Below are 18,853 nucleotides of genomic sequence, written 5' to 3'. Positions count from 1 at the left end.
GGTTCTCTCAATCCAATTTGGGCTGTGGAATGTTGGTTCCGGGCTGTCTTAAATGCAAATTCAGCTCTTTCCAGTCCTCACTGTGGAACATGGTGTTTTATTCCAAGTGGAATTCCCCGAGGAGGGGGAACAGACCTTGCCTTGGGGATGTTTCGTACTCTCCTGCATGGTACGTCACTGGCTGCTCCTGCAGTTTCCAGGTAGATGACAGTGGCTGATACCCCTAATCATCACAGGATAACCTGCTCTCAGGGTTCTGCACATTGTTCTGGTGCAGCAAAGAGCACAGAGCCTGGGGAATCGGGGAAAATGAGCTCTTAAGGGGAAAAGTTGCAAAAAAAGACCTTTGTAACATTGATCTGACTCAACCAAAGTGTGTGCTGCTGTTTCTTGCTGAGTTCTTGCAGTGTGTTTCTGCTGCCTTTGCTTTGTGTGTGCCTGAGTCTGGCAGTGAGTCCCATGCCCTGGACATTCTCTGGAGCCTTTTGAGGAGTAAATGCTGCTGCTGTGTGGTGGATCTCTACTCTGAGCCCTCTTTCTGCCATGAACATCATTCCTGTGCCTTTCCCTCTCCCAGGTCCAGTCTCTATTCAAGTAGGGAGCAGAATTAGGGGCTGGGGCTATTCAATGTCAAGTGTGTTTGTACTTGCCCAACGAAGGTTTTATCTGTGCTGAAGAACTCCACTCGTTGGAAACTTGCTTCCCCTGGAAACCATTTTAATTCTGTCCTCAAAAATGGCCTAAAATGCTTGTCCTGCAGCTTGTCCCTCTGATCCTTAAATCCCTGTTAATGCTTCCCCTGTGCTTGCATTTTGTCCTCCCATGGTTCTGCTGAGGCCAGAGTTTCCTTTTGTTTTCTTTCCCTTCTGCCTCCCGCTAACGAGACGTTTTTATGATTCTTCAGCATTCTGGGTGCTTTTGTGAAGTGCAGGTTAAAAGTACAAGCTGTTAGTGCAGCAAATGCTGCCGTGCTGTCTGCCTGCAAATGCCTGAGGGGAGCAAACTGGGACAGCTCCCAGCACGTCCTTCCTGCCCTGTCCCGCTAAGCCCTGCCCGGGCTCTTGCCCCTCACTGCCGTGTTTGTTCCCAGTGTTTGCCAGGACTATGCCATTGGGAAAGAGGGTGGCTGGGAGGGTGAACGTGGAGGCTGGGCTGGATTTCTGCCCTTCCCCGGGCAGTGGAGTGTTCGGCTGCACTTTGATCCCTAGAGAGAGGCTTGGCAGAGGCGGCTGGTGCTCTGCCTGAGTTGGGAACGGGCTCCACAGCACCCCTCGCTGCGTTCCCTGTGGGCCAGAGGGTGGGAGAGTGGGTCAGGATGAGGCCCCTGCTCTGGGCTGCCTGCAGCCAGCTGCTGCCCCAGGGAGCTGGGCTCTGCGCTCCCAAGCCAGCTCTGACCACTCTGGTGACCACTCTGGTGACCACCTCACACCACAGCCTGCGGCCCCCGGCCCCTCTGGCCACCTCCAGCTCGTCACTCAGTGCGTTTGCAGCGTTCCTCCGGCCCCTGGTTCCAGGGAGCAGAGCCCCCACCCGCTGGAGCTCACGGTTCAACGTGCCCCCCAGTGCCCTGCTCGTGGCCCGGCCCGTGGGGGTCTGCTCCATGATGAGGCTTCCCCTGCAGGCATCGGCGGAGGGGCTGGACGCGGCGTTTATCGGCATTCCGCTGGACACGGGCACGTCCAACCGGCCAGGAGCCAGGTAAGGGCCAGCCAGGGAAGCTGGTGCCTCCCTCTGGCCATCACCTTCCCGTGGGAGAGGAGTGCTGGGAACGAAGCCTGGCGGCGTTTCCCAGCCACGCCATCGCCCAGGTTCGGCCCGCGTCAGATCCGCGCCGAGTCCGCGATGGTGAGGAGGTGCAACGGCAGCACCGGGGCGGCACCGTTCGACTCCCTGCGGGTGGCCGACATCGGGGACGTGAACGTGAACCTCTACAACCTGCCCGACAGCTGCCGCCTCATCCGGGAGTCCTACCAGGGGATCGTGGCCTCCGGCTGCGTGCCCCTCACCTTGGGTAAGGAGCCTGTTTCTCCCTGTCCTGCCACCGTGTCCTGGCTCCGTCAAACTCCCTCTCCTTCTCCTCCCATCATTCAATCCAGACTTGGCAGAAGGCGAGCGATGAATCCGTCCCCTGCACGGGCTGTTGTGCTGTACTGTGGGTAAATTCACAGGCTCTCTGCTGAACAGGATGTTCTGTGATGCCTCTTGCTTTGGGTCAGAAATGAGGAGGATGGGTCAGTCTGTAAATACAACCAGTGACGTGTTTTTGGTGTCCTGTTGAGCAGGACCCAAAGCAAGAGGAGGTTTTGTCCCTTGTGTCCTGTCAGCTGAGCAAGCACCAGGCTTTGCACAAGGCCTGATTTGGGTGCACGTTCAAGTTTGCAGCTGTTACAGCTTGGCATCGCTGAAGGAAGTGAGTGTGTGGAGTAACGAGGGGCAAGTCACCAGTTACAGTGTCCTCAGAAGCTGATCAAATGTTTATTTATAAGCCCAATCAAGAGTCCTGCTCCACAGGCTGTCCCTGCTGGCAGTCCTGCAGATCTGATCCTCCCTAGAAGGAAGGCCAGGAGAAGAGAGGACCCAAGAGAGGACAAAGGAAGCAACCTGCACCTGGGAGTGTTATTTTCCTTTGGCAATGAAGCCCTACATAAATAAGTGCAGGATAAATGCAAAGAGGGAAAAAATGACATGGGAACAAAAGTAATGAGCGCTGAGCTGCTCTTGTAGTGGTGTGTTCCCCTTCCCTGTGTCCTCTTGCAGGTGGAGATCACACCATAACATACCCAATCCTGCAGGCCCTGGCAGCAAAGTACGTATTTAATCCTGAGATGAAGGACCTGGGAAAGCCTCAGGAAGGCTCCTGGTTCGCTGTCCCTGCTGTTGGCAGGGCCACCATGCACAGGACAGGACTAACACGGCCACCCTGTCTGGAGCAGGCACGGTCCCGTGGGACTGGTGCACGTGGATGCTCACACCGACACCGGAGACACGGCTCTGGGGGAGAAGATCTACCACGGGAGCACGTTCCGGCGCTGTGTGGAGGAAGGGCTGCTGGACTGCGGCCGCGTGGTCCAGATCGGCATCCGAGGCTCCTCCTATGACCCCGATCCCAACAAGTACTGCCGGGAACAGGTAAAGTGATCCGCAGCCGAGCGCTGGGTGCTCTCCCTGCCATAAATACCACGTCAGTCATATTTACTTGGCTTCAGCAGGGAAATTAATGCATTTTCTGCCTCTCGTTCCATGCCAGTGGCTTGTCCTGCTGGACAAGCACTCCTGGCTCACTGAGTGTCAGCTGAGCGGAGAGTAAAAAAGTGTGTGTGGGGAGTGGAAGGTGTTTCCAGGTACACTTCTGTAGCTTTGCCTTGGAATGAGGGTTGTTCCTGTAGATATTCCCCAGCAGGGCCGGGGATGCTGCTCATCTCCCCCCTTTCCCTAAGCAGGTGCCTGTGTCTCTGTGTTCCTGCAGGGTTTCCGGGTGGTCCCGGCTGAGGAGTGCTGGATGAAGTCCCTGGAGCCACTGATGAGGGAAGTGAGGGCACAGATGGGGGACAAGCCAATGTACATCAGCTTCGATATCGATGGGCTGGACCCCGCGTACGCCCCGGGCACCGGCACCCCGGAGATAGCCGGGCTCACACCGGCGCAGGTGAGGGGGACACCGCTGTCCTTCCCAGGGGAAGGGAAGGGTTTGCTCCCTTTGAAGGAGGTCGTTTCACCTGCACAGCAACGTGGAAGTTTAGGGAGGCCAGGAAGTGTTTCCTTGTGGTGATGAGGAAGGGAAATGTGGAACTGATATGGTTTGTTCTGCAGAGGTTGGGTTTCCTTATTGGAGTATGGGGAAAGCAGAGCCCTGATGGGTCTGCTAGGTCAGATGCGTTTCTTGATCCCAAATCCATTTTTCCTTAGGCTTTGGAGATTATTCGTGGCTGCAGAGGCCTGAACATAGTGGGGTGTGACCTTGTGGAAGTTGCACCAATGTACGACGCCTCTGGTGAGTCTGAACATGCCTGAGGGCAAGACAAGTGCCTGGCACAGGCGGCTGTGGGTGAAAGCCTTTGGATATACACAGATTTTTTTCTTTTATTTTGTCTTGTCTTTTAGGCAACACGGCCCTCCTGGGGGCAAACCTACTGTTTGAGATGCTGTGTGTTCTCCCAGGAGTGAAGACGCTGTGAGGGCAGTTCCCACCTGCCCTGGGGCAGTGCTACTCTGTGTCCTCAGCCAGGCTTTCCATGTACCCTTCCCTTCAGCTGGCTGCAGCCAGCATGGGCTGTGCAGCACGAAATAAATGCCATTTACCACTAGAGAAGGTACTTCTAAGCTGAGCAAGTGCAAGGAACAGGCTAGACACCCCATTTAACTGGGGTCTGGAGCTTTGGAGTTGGTCTGGGAAAGGGATAGCTAATGCCATTTTGCCTCTGGAATGACTCACCCGGCTCACAGGGCTCCTGGAAAAACTGTCACTGATAAAAGGTTTGTCCCATTAGAATGTGGCAGCAGGACAATGAATGCAGAAGAAAGGAGGGCATGAAGGGGGCCTGGGCCTCCTGCTGAGAGTAGGGACATACTTGACTAGATTTCCTGCTGATGGAATAACCAGGAGTTTCCTATGGCAGGAGCAGTTTAATGCTCCTGATTATTTCTGAGAGGACATGGAGGCGAGGTTAGTTTGTGCATGGAGACACAGAGCCACCTCGTCACACATTAAAATAGTTTATTTTGGTTGCGTAATCGTCTTAAAACAAAATGACATCAGTGCCTGTTCACAAATACAAAAACAAAACAAAACAAAAACCAAACCAAACAAAAAAACCCAAAAATAAAAAAGACAAGTTTGCCAAATAAGTTAATTCCCCCCCTCCCAGTATCAAAAGTGCAAAATAGGTACCTAGTTTTCAGTCCTACTTGTCAGGCTGCGCTCGTGTCCTGGCTCCTGCTTGCTGTGGGTGAAGGGCAGAGACAGGGAGGAGTTTGGGAACAACCTCCACTCTGGGGCCTGTATCCCTTCGCCTCAGATGCGAGCACTGTGCCATCGCTCAGATCCCACTAGGAAAGTGCACTAGGACCGAATTTCCTCAATCTTTGGATTATGAACCACCACGCACAGAACAGAATCGCAAATGTTCAGAAAATGATGGGGGGTGACGGCTCACGGCTGCTGGGAGAGGGCAGATCCTGGGATAAGCAGCTCTGACCGCGGTCTCAAGACAGAAAACACCCGGAGTGCCACGCTGGCACTACAGCCAACTAACCCAGGGGTCAGAGCAGCTTGGCTTTTGCTTCAATCCAGGCAAAAGCTTCCATAAAAATCCAGGAGCTGTGCTCCCATCCAGCTGCAGCCGGCATGGGTGGACTGATGCAAGTGCTCCCTCAGCTCAACTCCAGCTGAAAGGGGAGGCTACCTGTGCTAAAAAGAAAATAAACCCAAGGATTCTGGCAGCGTGCAGCACACACAAGGGATGTGAAGGCCATAAAGCCTTCTCCCCTTCCTCAGGGCAGGGCTGAATTCCCTCGCTATAGCATAAATAGGCACTTTTTATCATGAGTCGAGGGTTTTCTCCCTGTTTCTGCCCAGCTGAAGAGGCAGCAGAGACACAGAGAGCATTCTTCTACTTTTGCAAATGTGTAAGAAGACCTTATGTGGAGCCTTCTGCTGGGCTAAAACCTATTCCAGCCACATCCTGCACGGCAAGCTGTGGGAAAAGTGCAGGAATGCTGTGGTGATTGCTCCAGCCAGGTGGAAATAAAGTCCAGAAGCATCAGGCTGGTGTTTCATTCCCCCTCTGCTCTCTGTCAGCGCTGCCTGTGCGCCTTCACAGGAGCTTCACAGGAGCTCCTGGGCAGGAAGAAGACCTCACCTTCCTTCCTTCCCTCTACTTTAGTGCCTCATTCTGTAGCCCAGAATCAACTGGGCTGGAATTAATTAACCTCACGGTTTGTTTACCTGGTCGGTTTGTAGCATCGCAGCCTTTATTTGAAGCATGTTTTACAGGGGTCTGAGGTACCTTCGGGGGTTGGAGCATGCCAGGCTGCTCCCAGGATGGGGAAATGTGGTGAGGCAAGGCTTTGGGAGCAACTAGAGCATGTAGGGAGTGCAATGACTGGAGCATTCCTGGCTTCTGTGCGGGATCAGCAGCTAGCTCAGGGGTTATTCCTACTGACTGGCTGCTCTGCTGAGATGGTAACTAAGGTGGCAAGGGCTGAGTCTGCCATTAACACCATGTGCTTGCTGAGTGCTCTGTGTTCCAAGCCCTGTGGCGAAGGCCACTGGCCCCCATCCCTGTGCTTTGGCAGTGCCGGAGTCTGATGGTGCTGCGGGGCTCCAGATCCATGGAAGGCGCCAGTGTCAGCCCCGGAACAGCAAAAAGGAAGAACAAACCTCACAGGATTTCAGTCCTGGGCACAAAGAGAAGCCCTGCTGCCTCACTTGGTCACTCGAGGAGCATTCAGCAGCCATGAGGCTGCTGCTTGTCCTGCCTCTGCCTTACCCAGGGCCACCCTTTCCCTGTGGTGCTGGAAGTGGCCGTTGGGGCACCGCTACAGCAAAGCATCATCCAAACCCTGGGCTGTGCAGCTGTTCTAACCTCACACACCCCCACTACTTCCAAAAGACAAAAGAAATACCCAAGCAAACAAACGCAAAGCCACGGGAGCAGCCTGAGCATGGAGAAATGGAGGTGTGGGGCAAGAAGGAAACGGGTGAGAGGCTGAAACCCAACATCTCAATCCCCCGACTAAACCAAAGGAGCTTCACACGCACGCAACGGTCTGATGATACAGCACTTCTGGGGCAACATTTCAAGAATACAATCGTTGAAGGATGAGGTTCCTCGATACAAAGGAAGGTTGGTTTGTACTACAGCTGGAAGGGTGTTTGCAAGGAGCCCCAGTGACTCCCTGGCAGCTACGTATTTTTACACTTCTACTGGCTCATAGCAGCTCACGCCTACAATCTGAGGACGCGGGTAAAGTTATGGCTCTAGGATACATTGTCTAAAATCGACAGAAGCAGAAAAGGCATCTGAAAAATCAACGTGACATTTAAATGGCTCAACACTTTGACAGTATTTTACGGCCGTGCCCTTTCCCTCCCCGTTACGGTTCAGCTGGTGAAGCTGCAGGTGGAACCATGACACGAGGAGCATCAAACATGCAGATCGCCCACGAGCCCGCAACACGGGGGAGTCCCAGCTAAGGTTTGCTACAAGGGAGGTGGTCCTGACCGGATTCTGCATCACTTACCATGGGGAAAGCTGAGAGAGTACGACTGCCTGGTGACAGGAGGCCTTTCAGAAGGGCAGGGCCTGGAGGAGGGTCTGCAGGGTCTTGCCAGAGTTACACCATGCACCATGGGCTAAGCACACGGGGACGGGGAGGGAGAACCGTGACCCGGCCTGCGTCACCGGCCGCGGCTGGTCCAGACCCAGGGAAGTCACGGCTTTCTTCAACCGAGGTAAAACAAGAGATGGGACGGGGGCGACTCGGGAAGCAGATGTGGCAGGACGAGAAGGGCAAAACAGACTTCTTGGCTCTTCGGTTGCACGGCGTCCAAACGCACGGCGGGGCGGTGGAGGGCACATGGGTGCACTTGGCTGCGCTCCTGGGCTCCGGACGCGGGAGGTGTGTTCTAGGTGCCGGCCCCAGGAGAGTTCATCTAAAACCTAAGGTCCATTCATCACGCTTGTTTGAGTATTCCTGGAAAGAGCTGTCCCTTGTCATCTTCATAAAAAGTTTGTCCTTTAGAACCTCTGTAAAATCCCTCAGTCTAGCGCTGGCCACGAGGGGATATAGAACCTCTGTAAGGAACCCTCTAGAAGGCGTTCCATCCAAAAGGACAATTTGTGTAATTTGTTTTTAATGGATCTAGATCCTGGGCTGCAGGAGGGTTTCCCTCTGGCTTCCGTGTGTTGTAAAGCATCGTAATCCTCGCACAATCCCAGGGTTCCCCCCTCGTCCCCTGATCTGTGAGGCTTAAAGAGGCAGAAGTACTTCTTGTGGCCGTTCAGAGCCAGAACATAGCCCGTGTAGTCACGCTCGAGGAAATGCTTGTCATACTGGTTTGGGATGGGGGCCGCATCCTGCGCAAACTCCAGCAGATACTCCAGCCACTCTCGGTGCTTGTCCAGGCTGAGGAAGGAGAAATGAAGAGAGCTGCTCCTGGGGGAAGAGCAGAGAAGGCAGTGGGATTAGCACATGTCCTGAGCCCGGCTGGATTCCTGCTGGGCAGGTAAGGAATTGTCAACAAGGGCGGGGCAGTGCTGTGTTCCTGCAGCTCCTTTTTCAGCTCAGTGTATGCAGCACTGTCATGCTTTCTATTTGTCAAAACACAGGTACAGCCAAAGTGGCACCAGCACCTGACTCCTCTGGCCACCATCACCAAATCTGGCTGGGAACAGCCTCTCGGTTTTTGGTAGCTCATTGCCACTGATGAGGGCAGAGGCCGCTTCGCTCGCCAGAAGCGTTCATTCCTGGCAATGGAGTTCATCCCGCTCCTCATGTGTCAGCAGAGCAGCATCATACAAGTGGTTAACACAGCAACAGAAACCCAGGAGAGGGCCCAGCCTACCCTGTGAACGTGTAGACTTCCAGGGCGAACTTCTGGAGCAGGGGGGTTTTGGTGGAGTTGGACAGGATCAAGACGACGTTCATATGCCCCGGCCTCAGGCGCACCAGGTTACTGGTGTAGTTGATGTCCGTTAGCTCAGTCACCTCAACAAAGCCCTTTTTGGGAATCCTGCTGCAACAAAAAGACCAGTGAAAGGGAAGCAAGGGACTGGGAGCAACTGAGGATGGAGAAACTGTGAGTGTGTTCACCAGCCTGTTACGCCGAGCCATCGCTGTGCCCTGTAGCCAAAGCCAGTGTAACTGGTGCAATGGCTTGGTTTGCATCTCCCTCAACGAGTGGGTCAGACCTTTACCCATCCCCTGAGGATGCTGTCTTGGGCAAACTTGGTGGGAGTTGTTTAATAAGCAGATTAGTGTCCCCCTGTCCTTGCTGCCTGGGTCCTGGCTGTGCACTGGTCCTCCTGCCTTGCTGTGCCTGTTCTGCCCCACACAACAACTGCACTCTGTCTGTGCAGCTTCAGCACTTCTCTGCTTGCCACTAATCCTCCCTGCACAGGTACTCTCTGAGCAATGCTTCTGCAGAGAACATTGTGGAGAAGTTAGAGAGGGAACCTGTTACTCTCTTTGCTGAAGCTCGCGTCGTTCTTCTCCATCTTTGCAGCGGTTTCTTCTTTCCCCGAGGGTGGAGAGTCCCTTGTATCACTCGAATCACTGCAGAAGAAGGTGATTTTGTGTGTGTTTAAGGCCTTGGGTTGGACTGAGGAGCTATCCCTGAGGGCATTTTGGTGTGCACTCACCTGAAAGCCTGAACAATAACGGTGCCAAAGAGAATGAAGAGCGCGGAGAAGAGCAAGGACAGGAGTGGCATCATTTCTCGCCTGAGGGGAAGATGTGCAAGCAGCAGTCAGGTCTGGGAGTTCACATTATCTGCCTCAATTTCAGTTCCTGCCTACCTCAGATAACACTGCGTGCCTTCCCCAGAAACTCAGCCTGTTTCTTGGGTCATAAAGACCATCAAGTTTTTGAGTGCTGTCCAAAAGGAGGCTAAAATTGCATCTGTTTTAAAATAAGGTGACAGGGAAGCAGTGAAAACCAACAATGGATGCCCAGTCCGTACCAGTTACTGTGAAACAAACTGTCCCAGCAGTCTGAGATGTAGTCCAGCGTGGAGTAGAACCATCGGACAAGGAACATCTGCTCGAAAAGAATGAAAAGCAAAAAACAAATGACAAAACTGCTATAAAGAGCCCCAACAGGTTCAGAGCACGCCACGAGCATCCTTCCATAAGCAAGAAATATTCTAAGAGCCTTGCCTTGGTATTTTAAAAGATAAATAATGCCTTTGAACAACCTTAATGGGACTGTCCACAAAGGTAACACAGATGTCAGGCATCTGGAAAGGCTGTGCACTTACAGGAGCGAGCTCATCATTCAGGTCTGCCACGACAGTCTCCCATGAAAGAAGGCCGGGGTCTGTCCTCAGCTGGTCCAGGAGATCCAGGAGGATGAAATTGTCCTCTTTGCTGCCCTGCCAGGCCTCCTCCAAGGCTTTGTAGGCAATTTTCCCTGCATTATTGCGTCTCTCCAGAATGACCACCTGGATGAGCCAAGAGCATGGCAGATGTCAGAGAGGAAGGGGCTTTTTTATTTTCTAGACAGATGATTCATTTCAAACCACTGCCCAGAATTAGGTGTCAGATCAAGGTACAGCATCAATTAAATGACAGGCTAAAAGAAGAAGGGATTAAAAACATAAAAGGAAACCCTCACAGCTGATCTTCCACGATACTTCTCCTCATCCATCAGCAAGGCCTCTGCAAATTCCGGCTGCCGATCGCTGTAGATGTGCACAAACCTCAGAGTGTCTTTTGTGTTGGCCACAGCAAAAGTCAAAAAGGCCTCATAAGCCTCAGCAAACTTCTCTCCTTCCCCGGTAAGCAAGACCACACAGTGCCTGGGTGACACAACAAGATGGGGGATTAAGAGCCAGTCTGGAGGTGAGAGAGAATAACCAACCCCTTTCCTCTTGCCAGAACAATCCTGATGAGCCAGAAACCTCTCTGACAGTGTGGATATTGGGCATGATCCAATGCAGTCATTGCTCTTTTCCCTCAGAATCAAACCAAAAGTGACTCTAGGAGCAGCCCCAGAGCCTTGGGAAACAAAAGAGGAGGATGTGTCACTTACTTCCGCTGACGGTGAGACTTCTTCACAGGACACAGCTCCTGGAACAGCCTCTGGTTGGTGAGTCTGGCCACCATGAGGAACTTATTCTGGGAAAGGAAGTCATCAATGAGCTGCTTCTTCATTTCTCGTGCCTGGCAAGGACAAAGAGAGCAGAAGTCAGAACTGAGCAGGAAGAGGAGGGGAAAGCTGTTGGATGCTCCTGGGGAAGGCTGCCAGCCCTTGTGGTCCTCCGTGCAATCACCCAAGATGCTCAGAGGCCCCAAGACTGGGAAGTTACATGTGTCCCCCCTCCCCAACAGGTTAGAGTCCCCCAAGCTTCTCTTTTTCTAACACTCGCTCTCCTTCTCCTCCAAAGCCTGAGTTTAAGCTGAGAACAAACACTCTTCTTTCAAACTGCACCACTGACCAACCTCTCATTGCCAGCTCGGTCAGAAAAGCTCCGTGCTCATTTTCCCTAAGCTCTTGGAGAGGGCTCTGAGCGATACCTGCACAACATCAGCGGGCCGGTCGATGTGCTCCTTGAAGATCATCATGGTGGGAGTGTAGACATTGATGTTGTACTGGCTGGACAACTCCTCAGTGCCTCGGAGTCCGATGTACACGTACCCAAAGGACAGGTAATCTCGGTAGGCAAAGGCCGTCAGCTGGGAGGGAGGAAATCCCCAGCACGTGTTTATGTTACAGAGTGAGCATCTTCTCCCCTGAGTGCCCGTGGTGTACTCTTTGCTCCAAGAACACATCTCGCTGTTTGAATGCCATTGGATGTGCTGTGAGAGGTACAAGCCCTTCCTCTCCCTCACTGAACCACATTTTGTGTCCTCTTAGTCATTGTGCCGGGAGCCTCAACAAATCAACAGCTTTATTTACAGCCTGATGTGTTGTAGGGTAGCAGGGGCTTCTTAGGAAATGGGATTTTCAGTAACCCAAATTAGATACGCCACAAACATCTGTCTTTCCCAACAAAGGCTGTACACCTGTGTCACTGCTACCTCTGAAACACACCTGCACCTTCACACCCATGAAGGGTAACTGTGTCAGGACAAAGAAACAGACTCCTAACAAAGGTGGTCACCTGGCTGTGCCATTTCCAACCAGCACAAATCACCTGCCTCTCCTAGAACCAGTCAGTGGTGTCTGGAGGCATCAGGCCACCTCTGCTCACAGCAGGGGTGTGTTTTCTTTTGGAACATCTGGATTTATAAGCAAGTCAAAAACGCTGTGAGAGAAGTGACATTACCTTGTATAACAAGGGCACAACTGGCATGTGATCGAACAGCAGCACGTGGGGCTTGTTGTCCTTCTTCCAGTCGGACAGAAAGTGGATGTAGTTTTTATCTGTAATCTTTAGATAGAACCGGAATGTTATTTTAACCTCTGAGCTGTCAGACACCGGCAACGCTCTGCAATGAGGTGTCTGAACAAGGACTGAGCCTGAAAGGGCTGTCGCAGTGTTGAAGGAAGTAGACTGTGGGCTGGTCTTTCCACCAGGTATTCCTGATTAATGAATGAATTAAAACCAACACTCGACCTCCCTCAGCCCTCTTAGTTATTGCAGCCTCTGTCGATGCCATTCCAAGTCAATGCCAATGGCACTGTTCTTCTCCTGTTTGTTGGGACCGTATTCTTTATACATATACATAAAGTGGGAAGCCAAGGGTTAAAAGGCACCTGTGAGCTCCATTAAACCTGCTCTGTTTCAGGTGTAATACCTCTCAGAAAGGACATAAATGGCTGCATTTACTGTAGAATGGAAACAGACCCTGTTTTTGGGGAGAGGAGTCAAATAACTCCAATACCCAGAGGACGAGTCAAGAGCCTGTTGGGGAAAGTGACCCCTGGTGAAGATCCCAAGGGAAAATGAGGTGAGGTGAGGTGAACAAGGCAAAAGCAGAGGCCAGGCAGGTGAGAGTGCTGTGGGAGCTGACCCAGCACCATTGCACTGAAAGCGGCGGTGGGCATTTCAGGACTCTGCCAAAAATCACCAGAAGGCTGAAATACAGGAATATTTTATCAGTTAGGAGGTTTATTTATGACTGTGAAAGGGCTCATGTTGCCAGCTCCAGTTTCAAAGGTCTGAAAGAAAACTGGACAAAACAAACTGGACTCTGTGTCAGTGAGTTTTGGCAGACATGACCTATGAGGCAGTGAGTGGTCCCTAATCTGCTGGATGAAATGCTGAGAAAGGAGGAGGGAAGTGAAACCCAGCAGGTTCCTGTCCTAGGGAAAGCTTAGGTAGAGTCCTGCCAGCTGTGGGGTGTCACAGCTGGGGGCAGCTGGCACTAGAATTACTGGTGTGACCACGTGGTAGCAGGATCAGCCCTTTTCAAGGAGAAGTGTGGGGTGGGGACGCTTCTGACAGCTCCAGGGTTTGGAGCTTTGTGACACAGATCAGCTTGGAGCCCGAATTAAACAGATTAGCAACCAAAACAGCCAAGGAGAGAGGGATCTCCAGGCAGAGAGGAGAAGCAGCATCTGACACCCCTGCTAGAACCTACCTTTTCAACAAGATTCCCTGGCAGAAGGTTCTCCACGAACTGCCGCAGGTTTTCCCGAACGACAGCGTTGTGGAAGAAGGTTATTTTCCCGTTAATGAGCCCCAGCAAGGTCGGAGTGCTGTGGGCACCCAGATGATGGGCGAGGCGCCGTTCGTACCCCGCGTGAACAACGCCGATTCCTGCTCCTGGAAAAGGAGAGCACCGGGTTCACCTGAAAGATCCCCAGCAAGCCAAATGCACAGTGGAAAACTGACGACCTGCTCCTTTGCCCAGCACCCTACTTTGGAGTTAGGAATGTTTGGGAAACCATTAGCATAAATCCCTGAGGAAATCCACAGGGTTTAAACTGGGTCACACAAACCTGAAGGCAACCACTGCAGCCTCACTGGGCGAGGGAGACACACATCCAACCTCAACAACCTCATCCTTACCCAGCGCCTCCAATTCCTGAGCAACTTCCTTCCACACAGGCTCGATGTGGATGCAGCTGAAGCACCAGTCTGAGGTGATTTTAATGAGGTAAGGTTTCTTGAAACTATCCGGCACGATTTCATTGATGTAGTGGGAAAAGTGGAGCAAATACTTCTCGTCGGAGGTGTCGCGCCTCTCCGAATTGAAAGGGAAATGGAAGAAGGACTCATCAAAATAGAAGCCGTCATGGAAGCGGTGGAACTGGCGATGATGCTGCTGAGCAAAGCCCTGGCTTTCCCCGGCATCTCCGTAGCGATCAAAGTTTGCCCTCTTTTCCTCATTGGAGAGAATCTGGAAAGCAAATGATGGAAAAATGATTGCCTGAAACCACGAGGGGGAACTGCCCTGACTGTAATCCCTTAGTATACAACGTAAGGAACGTGCAGCCTTTGCTGCATGTCAGAGGGATAAATATTTTGGAAGAAGGAAGCATCACATCCCTCTAGGGTCACTGTGGTAAATAAGGGTAAAAAACCCCTCAAAGTCCAAAGAAAAGGAGCCCCTAAATCCAGACTGCTGTACCCTCTTCTGTCACCAACAGCTCCTTGGGTCTAAACATCCTGTGCTCTGAGCACAAATGATCTTTTCTGGAATGGCTTTTGCTGGTCTCTCTTTGAATCTGGAGGGTTCAGAAAGTGCCAAAAGTTTCGCTGAGCAGCCAGAAAGCCCTGCAGAGAAACTGCATTTTTTAACAGGGAAATAAGGTTTTATTTTGATTTCCATGGGCTTGGCTGCCACAAACTGGGGCAACCAATTTCCAGAACAACAGGCAAATAACTACTGCTAAGAATAGTTTGAAGTGACCAAAGCCCTGTGATCATTAACGTTGCTTACATCACCCCAAAATGCTTTTATGTATGTGTGACACAGTCAAGATGCTGCCCAGCTGGGCAGGGCTTGGGGAATACCCACTCCTTCCTCCTTGAGGCTTTTTAGCAAAAACAGGGCAGACCCATAGCAAAGTATTTGCAGCAGAAACCATGCTGGTGACTCCAGTGGCTTTGTCAACAAAGCTGAGCAAACTTTTTGGGTGGGTCATGTCCACCTCCACAGGGCCAAGCTCCTTTCCCACACAGAAACACACAGGAAAAGCACAAAGCCACGTATAAAATAACATCGCTTAATGTTAACAATAGCAGGAGTTTGCAGGAAGCATGTCTTACCTCATAGGCCTTGCTGATCTGGATGAATTTGTCCTCTGCTCCTGGGTCCTTGTTTTTGTCAGGGTGCCTAAGGGGCAGAACCAGAGGAAAAGGGGTCAGTGGGGGGGCATGGGGAGCTGTCGGCCTCTGTTTTGAGGTGAGGAGGACATGGGCAGTGAGGGCGTGCAGTGACATCCCTGAGGCTGAGATCAGATTTATACCCAGCACGCGCTGTCTCTGCCCAAACCCCATCCCAAAATGCAGCGCTGGGATGTGTGCTGTGTGCCCGTGGGCCCGTCCCTCTGTCTGCCCCATCCCCAGCAGCCTGAGCCCCGGACACGGAGCGAGTCTGCTTCATAGCAATGCCTCCCTTGGCTGCTGCCCTACATAACTACCGGGTTCTTCCTTAAATCACCTCCTGCCATGGCCTCGGGGATGTCTCACACAGAACAACATGGGCTCTAAAAGCTCCAGGTAATTTTACTCATTTTATTTCTATGCCTTAAGCCTGCCCCTCGCCACACAACACCTGCATGAGGGACGTGACATTTGCGCATCCAACACATTTCCCTTCCACAGCACAGGGACTGAACTGCCCTCGGACATCGAGGTATCAAGCTGAGATTCAACCCTCGTGTATGAGAAGTTCCCAGGTAGAAGTTTTTCTCCCCACAGCCAGACTCCAAGAGAACTTTTCCCCCCCGTCACTTGACTCTGGGAGAACTTTTTCCCTTTGTAGCCAGACTCCAGCAGAACTTTTCCCCCCACAGCCAGACTCTGGGAGAACATTTCTCGCTGTAGCCTGATTCTGGGAGAACTTTTTCCCTTTGTAACCAGACTCCGGAAGAACTTTTTTCCTGTAGCCAGACTCTGGGAGAATTTTCCCCCTACAGACACACTCCAGGAGAACTTTTCCCTCCGTAGCCAGATTCCAGAAGAACCTTCCCCCCATAGGCAGACTCTGGGAGAACTCTCCCACCCCAGCCAGATCGTGGGAGAACTTTTCCCCCTGTAGCCTGATTCTGGAGAACTTTCTCCCCGCGTAAGCAGACTCTGAGCGAACTTCTCCCCCCCGCAGCCAGACTCCCGAGGGCTTTACAGCACGGATCGCTGGCACGGAGCATCTACGTGTTTCAGGCTGACTCCCGGCCTGCGAGGAAGCACAGCCAGGCGAGGCGCCTCCTGCCACCACGGCCGCGGGGCCGGCCGCTGTCACCGAACCGGCGCCGGGACCCGCTCCCGGGGCCGGGCGGAGGGGTGGAAGGGCAGCACGTACCATTCCCGGGCGAGCCGCTTGTAGGCCTTCTTGATGTCGGCCTGGCTGGAGCTCCGGCCGACCCCCAGCACGCGGTACGGGTCGAATTCCCCCAGCGCGGCCGCTCCCAGCGCCGGCAGCAGCAGGAGGAGCAGGAGGCGCCCGGCCCGGCCCGGCTCCATGGCGCGGCGCGGCCCGCGGGCGGACGGAGCGGACGGGCCGCCCTCCCGCACCGAGCGCCGCCGCTTCCGGCGCGCCCGCCCGCCGTCCCCATGGAGACCGAGCCCTTCCGGGAAAGCGGGGCTGCGCGGGAGGGTGCTCGGAGGTGAGGCCCTGCCGGAGGGTTCGTGCCGGCCCAGAAGCTGTGGCGCTGCCGTGGGTTGGGTTCGGAATGGGAATGGTGGCAGCCGGGAGCGCCAGCCGTGTCCTGAGGGGCATCGGGCCAGGGAGGGGATTGTCCCGCTCTGTGCTGGGGCGGTCTCACCCGGGGTACTGAGGGTGGGTTTGGGCACCGCAATGTAAGAAAGCTATTAAGGTGGTAGAAAGCGTCCAAAGGAGGGCAGTGAAGTTGGTGAACGGCCTTGAGGGGAAGAGGAGCGGCTGAGGGCACTTGTTCTGTTCAGCCTGGAGGAGACTGAGGGGAGACTCATCCCAGTTACAACTTCCTCATGAGGGGAAAAGGAGAGACAGGCACTGATCTCTGCCCTGGTGACAGTGACAGGACCCGAGGGAATGGCCTGAAGTTGTATCAGGGGGGTTTAGGTTGGATGTTAGGAAAAGGTTCTTCCTCCAGAGGGTGGTCAGGCACTGAACAGGCTCCCCAGGGCAGTGGTCACAGCACTGAGTCTGTGTGAGTTCAAGGAGCACTTGGACAACACTTTTGGGCACATGATGTGACTCTTGGGGTGTCCTGTGCAGGACCGGGACTTGGACTCGACGATCCCTGTGGATGCCTTCCAACTCAGCACGTTCTGTGATTCTGTTTTGGTTTTTTGCTAAGTCGTGTTTATCCAAAGTCAAGGACATTTTGCTTGTCTCGTGCTCTGACAGTGAGGAGGTTCACAAAGGAAACTGGGAGGGAGCACAGATGGGACAGGTGACCCGAACTGGCCAGAGGGATATTCCACACCACAGAATGCCCAGTGTATAAACTGGGGGGAGTTACTGGGAGGGAGCTGATCTGGGTTCAGGAAGGGGGTCTGACATCAGTCAGTGGGTGGTGAGCAAACTGCATCGTGCATCACTTGTTTTCCTCTTTATTATTGTTGTTATTGTTATTGTTGTTGTTGTTATAATCTACATTACTACTGTATTTTACTTTATTTTCAATCATTAAACTGTTATTTTTTTCAACATACAAGTTTTACCTTGATTCTCCTTCCCATTCCACTGGGGTGGGAGGGGAAGAGAAGGGGGGAGTTGAGCAAGCTGCGTGGTGCTGAATTTCCAGCTCAGCTGAAACCCACAAGAGTTGGCTTAGGGAATATGGGTTGGACGAATGGGTGATGAGGAGGATCAAGGGCTGCCTGGATGGCAGAGCTCAGAGAGCCATGATCCAGTTGGAGGTCTGCATTCAGTGGCTTGCTCAAAGATGAATACTGGGTCCAGTCTTACTCAACGTGTTTATCAACAACCTGGACAGAGCTATGGAATGTACCCTCAGCAGGTTTGGTGATGATATGGAACTGGGGAAGTGGCTGATCCACCTGAAGTTTGGGGGACTGGGTGACATGCCTGGGGGAGTGCCTCATCCACCTTGAAGGCTGTGCTGCCATTCAGCAGGACTTTGAGAGGCTGGAGAATTGGGCAGAGAGAAACCTAATGAAGCTCAACAAGGGCAGATGCAGGTCCTGCCCCTGGGGAGGAACAACCCCACATACCAGCACAGGCTGGGGGTGACCTGCTGGAGCAGCTCTGCAAAGCACCTGGGGGTCCTGTGGCCAACGAGCTGTCCTGGAGCCAGCAGAGTGTCCTGGGGGCCAAGAGGCCAATGGGATCCTGCAGTGCACTGGGAGGAGCATTGGCAGCAGGTCAGGGAGCGACCCTGCCCCTCTGCCCAGCCCTGGGAGACACACCTGGAGTGCTGTGTCCAGCGTGGGCTCCTCAGCACAGCAGGGCCAGGGAGCTCCTGGAGCCGGGGCAGCGGAGGTGAGGAAGGGCCTGGAGCATCCCCGTGCCCAGGACAGGCTGAGGGAGCTGGGGCTGCTCAGCCTCGAGAGGAGCCCCAGCTGAGAGGGGCCCTCAGCCCTGGGTGTCCCTGGCTGCAGGGCGGGCTCAGGGCAGGGCCAGGCTCTGCTCCGGGGGCCAGCAGCGGCACCAGAGCACCGGGCAGGAACTGATGCACAGGAAGTTCTATCTGAACGTGAGGAAGAACTTCTTGCTGTGCGGGTGACACAGTGCCCAGAGAGGGTGTGGAGTGCCCATCCCTGGAGGTATTTAAAAGCAAACAAACAAAACACCAAAACACAAAAGGACGGAATCCTGTTTCGTGTGCTCTGGGATGACCCTTCTGGACCACACCAGGGCTCTTCCAGCCTGGCTCCCTGTGTGATTCTGGGACTCTGAGGCGGCGGCGCTTCCGGGCAGCGAGCGGTGGTTCCGGGGCAGAGCGGCGGCTCCGGGAAGAGACCGGCAGCGGCTCCGGGGATTGAGCGGCGGCTCCGGGAAGAGACCGGCAGCGGCTCCGGGACAGAGCGGCGGCTCCGGGAAGAGACCGGCGGTGGTTCCGGGGATTGAGC

The 18,853-nt window shown here is 53.6% G+C and overlaps 3 protein-coding genes across 6 annotated transcripts in view; 2 read left to right on the top strand and 1 right to left on the bottom strand.

The window, feature by feature from the left end:
* The first annotated feature begins 86 nt into the window (after positions 1-86).
* Positions 87-4,304, top strand: AGMAT (agmatinase). The gene is made up of 7 exons (XM_042015823.1): positions 87-1,698; positions 1,809-2,011; positions 2,758-2,806; positions 2,934-3,129; positions 3,467-3,646; positions 3,907-3,991; positions 4,102-4,304. Exons 1-7 carry the CDS (start codon positions 1,316-1,318, stop codon positions 4,173-4,175), a joined length of 1,170 nt encoding a protein of 389 aa, XP_041871757.1. The 5' UTR covers positions 87-1,315; the 3' UTR covers positions 4,176-4,304.
* A 1,306-nt stretch (positions 4,305-5,610) lies between these two features.
* On the bottom strand, positions 5,611-16,332 carry DNAJC16 (DnaJ heat shock protein family (Hsp40) member C16). Its single transcript, XM_042015820.1, has 14 exons — positions 16,137-16,332; positions 14,882-14,948; positions 13,679-14,009; positions 13,248-13,432; positions 11,990-12,094; positions 11,238-11,396; positions 10,753-10,883; positions 10,336-10,519; positions 9,980-10,162; positions 9,683-9,759; positions 9,363-9,443; positions 9,178-9,276; positions 8,567-8,737; positions 5,611-8,157 (listed from the first exon to the last, which is right to left on the bottom strand). Exons 1-14 carry the CDS (start codon positions 16,295-16,297, stop codon positions 7,761-7,763), a joined length of 2,331 nt encoding a protein of 776 aa, XP_041871754.1. The 5' UTR covers positions 16,298-16,332; the 3' UTR covers positions 5,611-7,760.
* Positions 16,333-18,546: 2,214 nt separating this feature from the next.
* Positions 18,547-18,853, top strand: part of CASP9 (caspase 9) — an 8,895-nt gene continuing 8,588 nt past the window's right edge. For 3 of the 4 annotated variants that reach the window (XR_006014025.1, XM_042015867.1, XM_042015866.1), the window contains exon 1: positions 18,547-18,853. This exon is cut by the window's right edge and continues 226 nt beyond it. The gene's annotated coding sequence lies outside the window, so the exon portion shown is untranslated. The other variant, XM_042015868.1, reaches the window with a different exon arrangement.

The sequence above is a fragment of the Corvus kubaryi genome, unplaced genomic scaffold, assembly GCF_017639235.1.
Source record: "Corvus kubaryi isolate FWS band 111438036 unplaced genomic scaffold, C.kubaryi_AGA036_p1.0 split3-37344, whole genome shotgun sequence".
In the NCBI taxonomy this organism is placed as follows: domain Eukaryota; kingdom Metazoa; phylum Chordata; class Aves; order Passeriformes; family Corvidae; genus Corvus; species Corvus kubaryi.
Note: the sequence above shows the minus strand (reverse complement) of the source record. Positions and strands in the feature narration are given on the sequence as shown.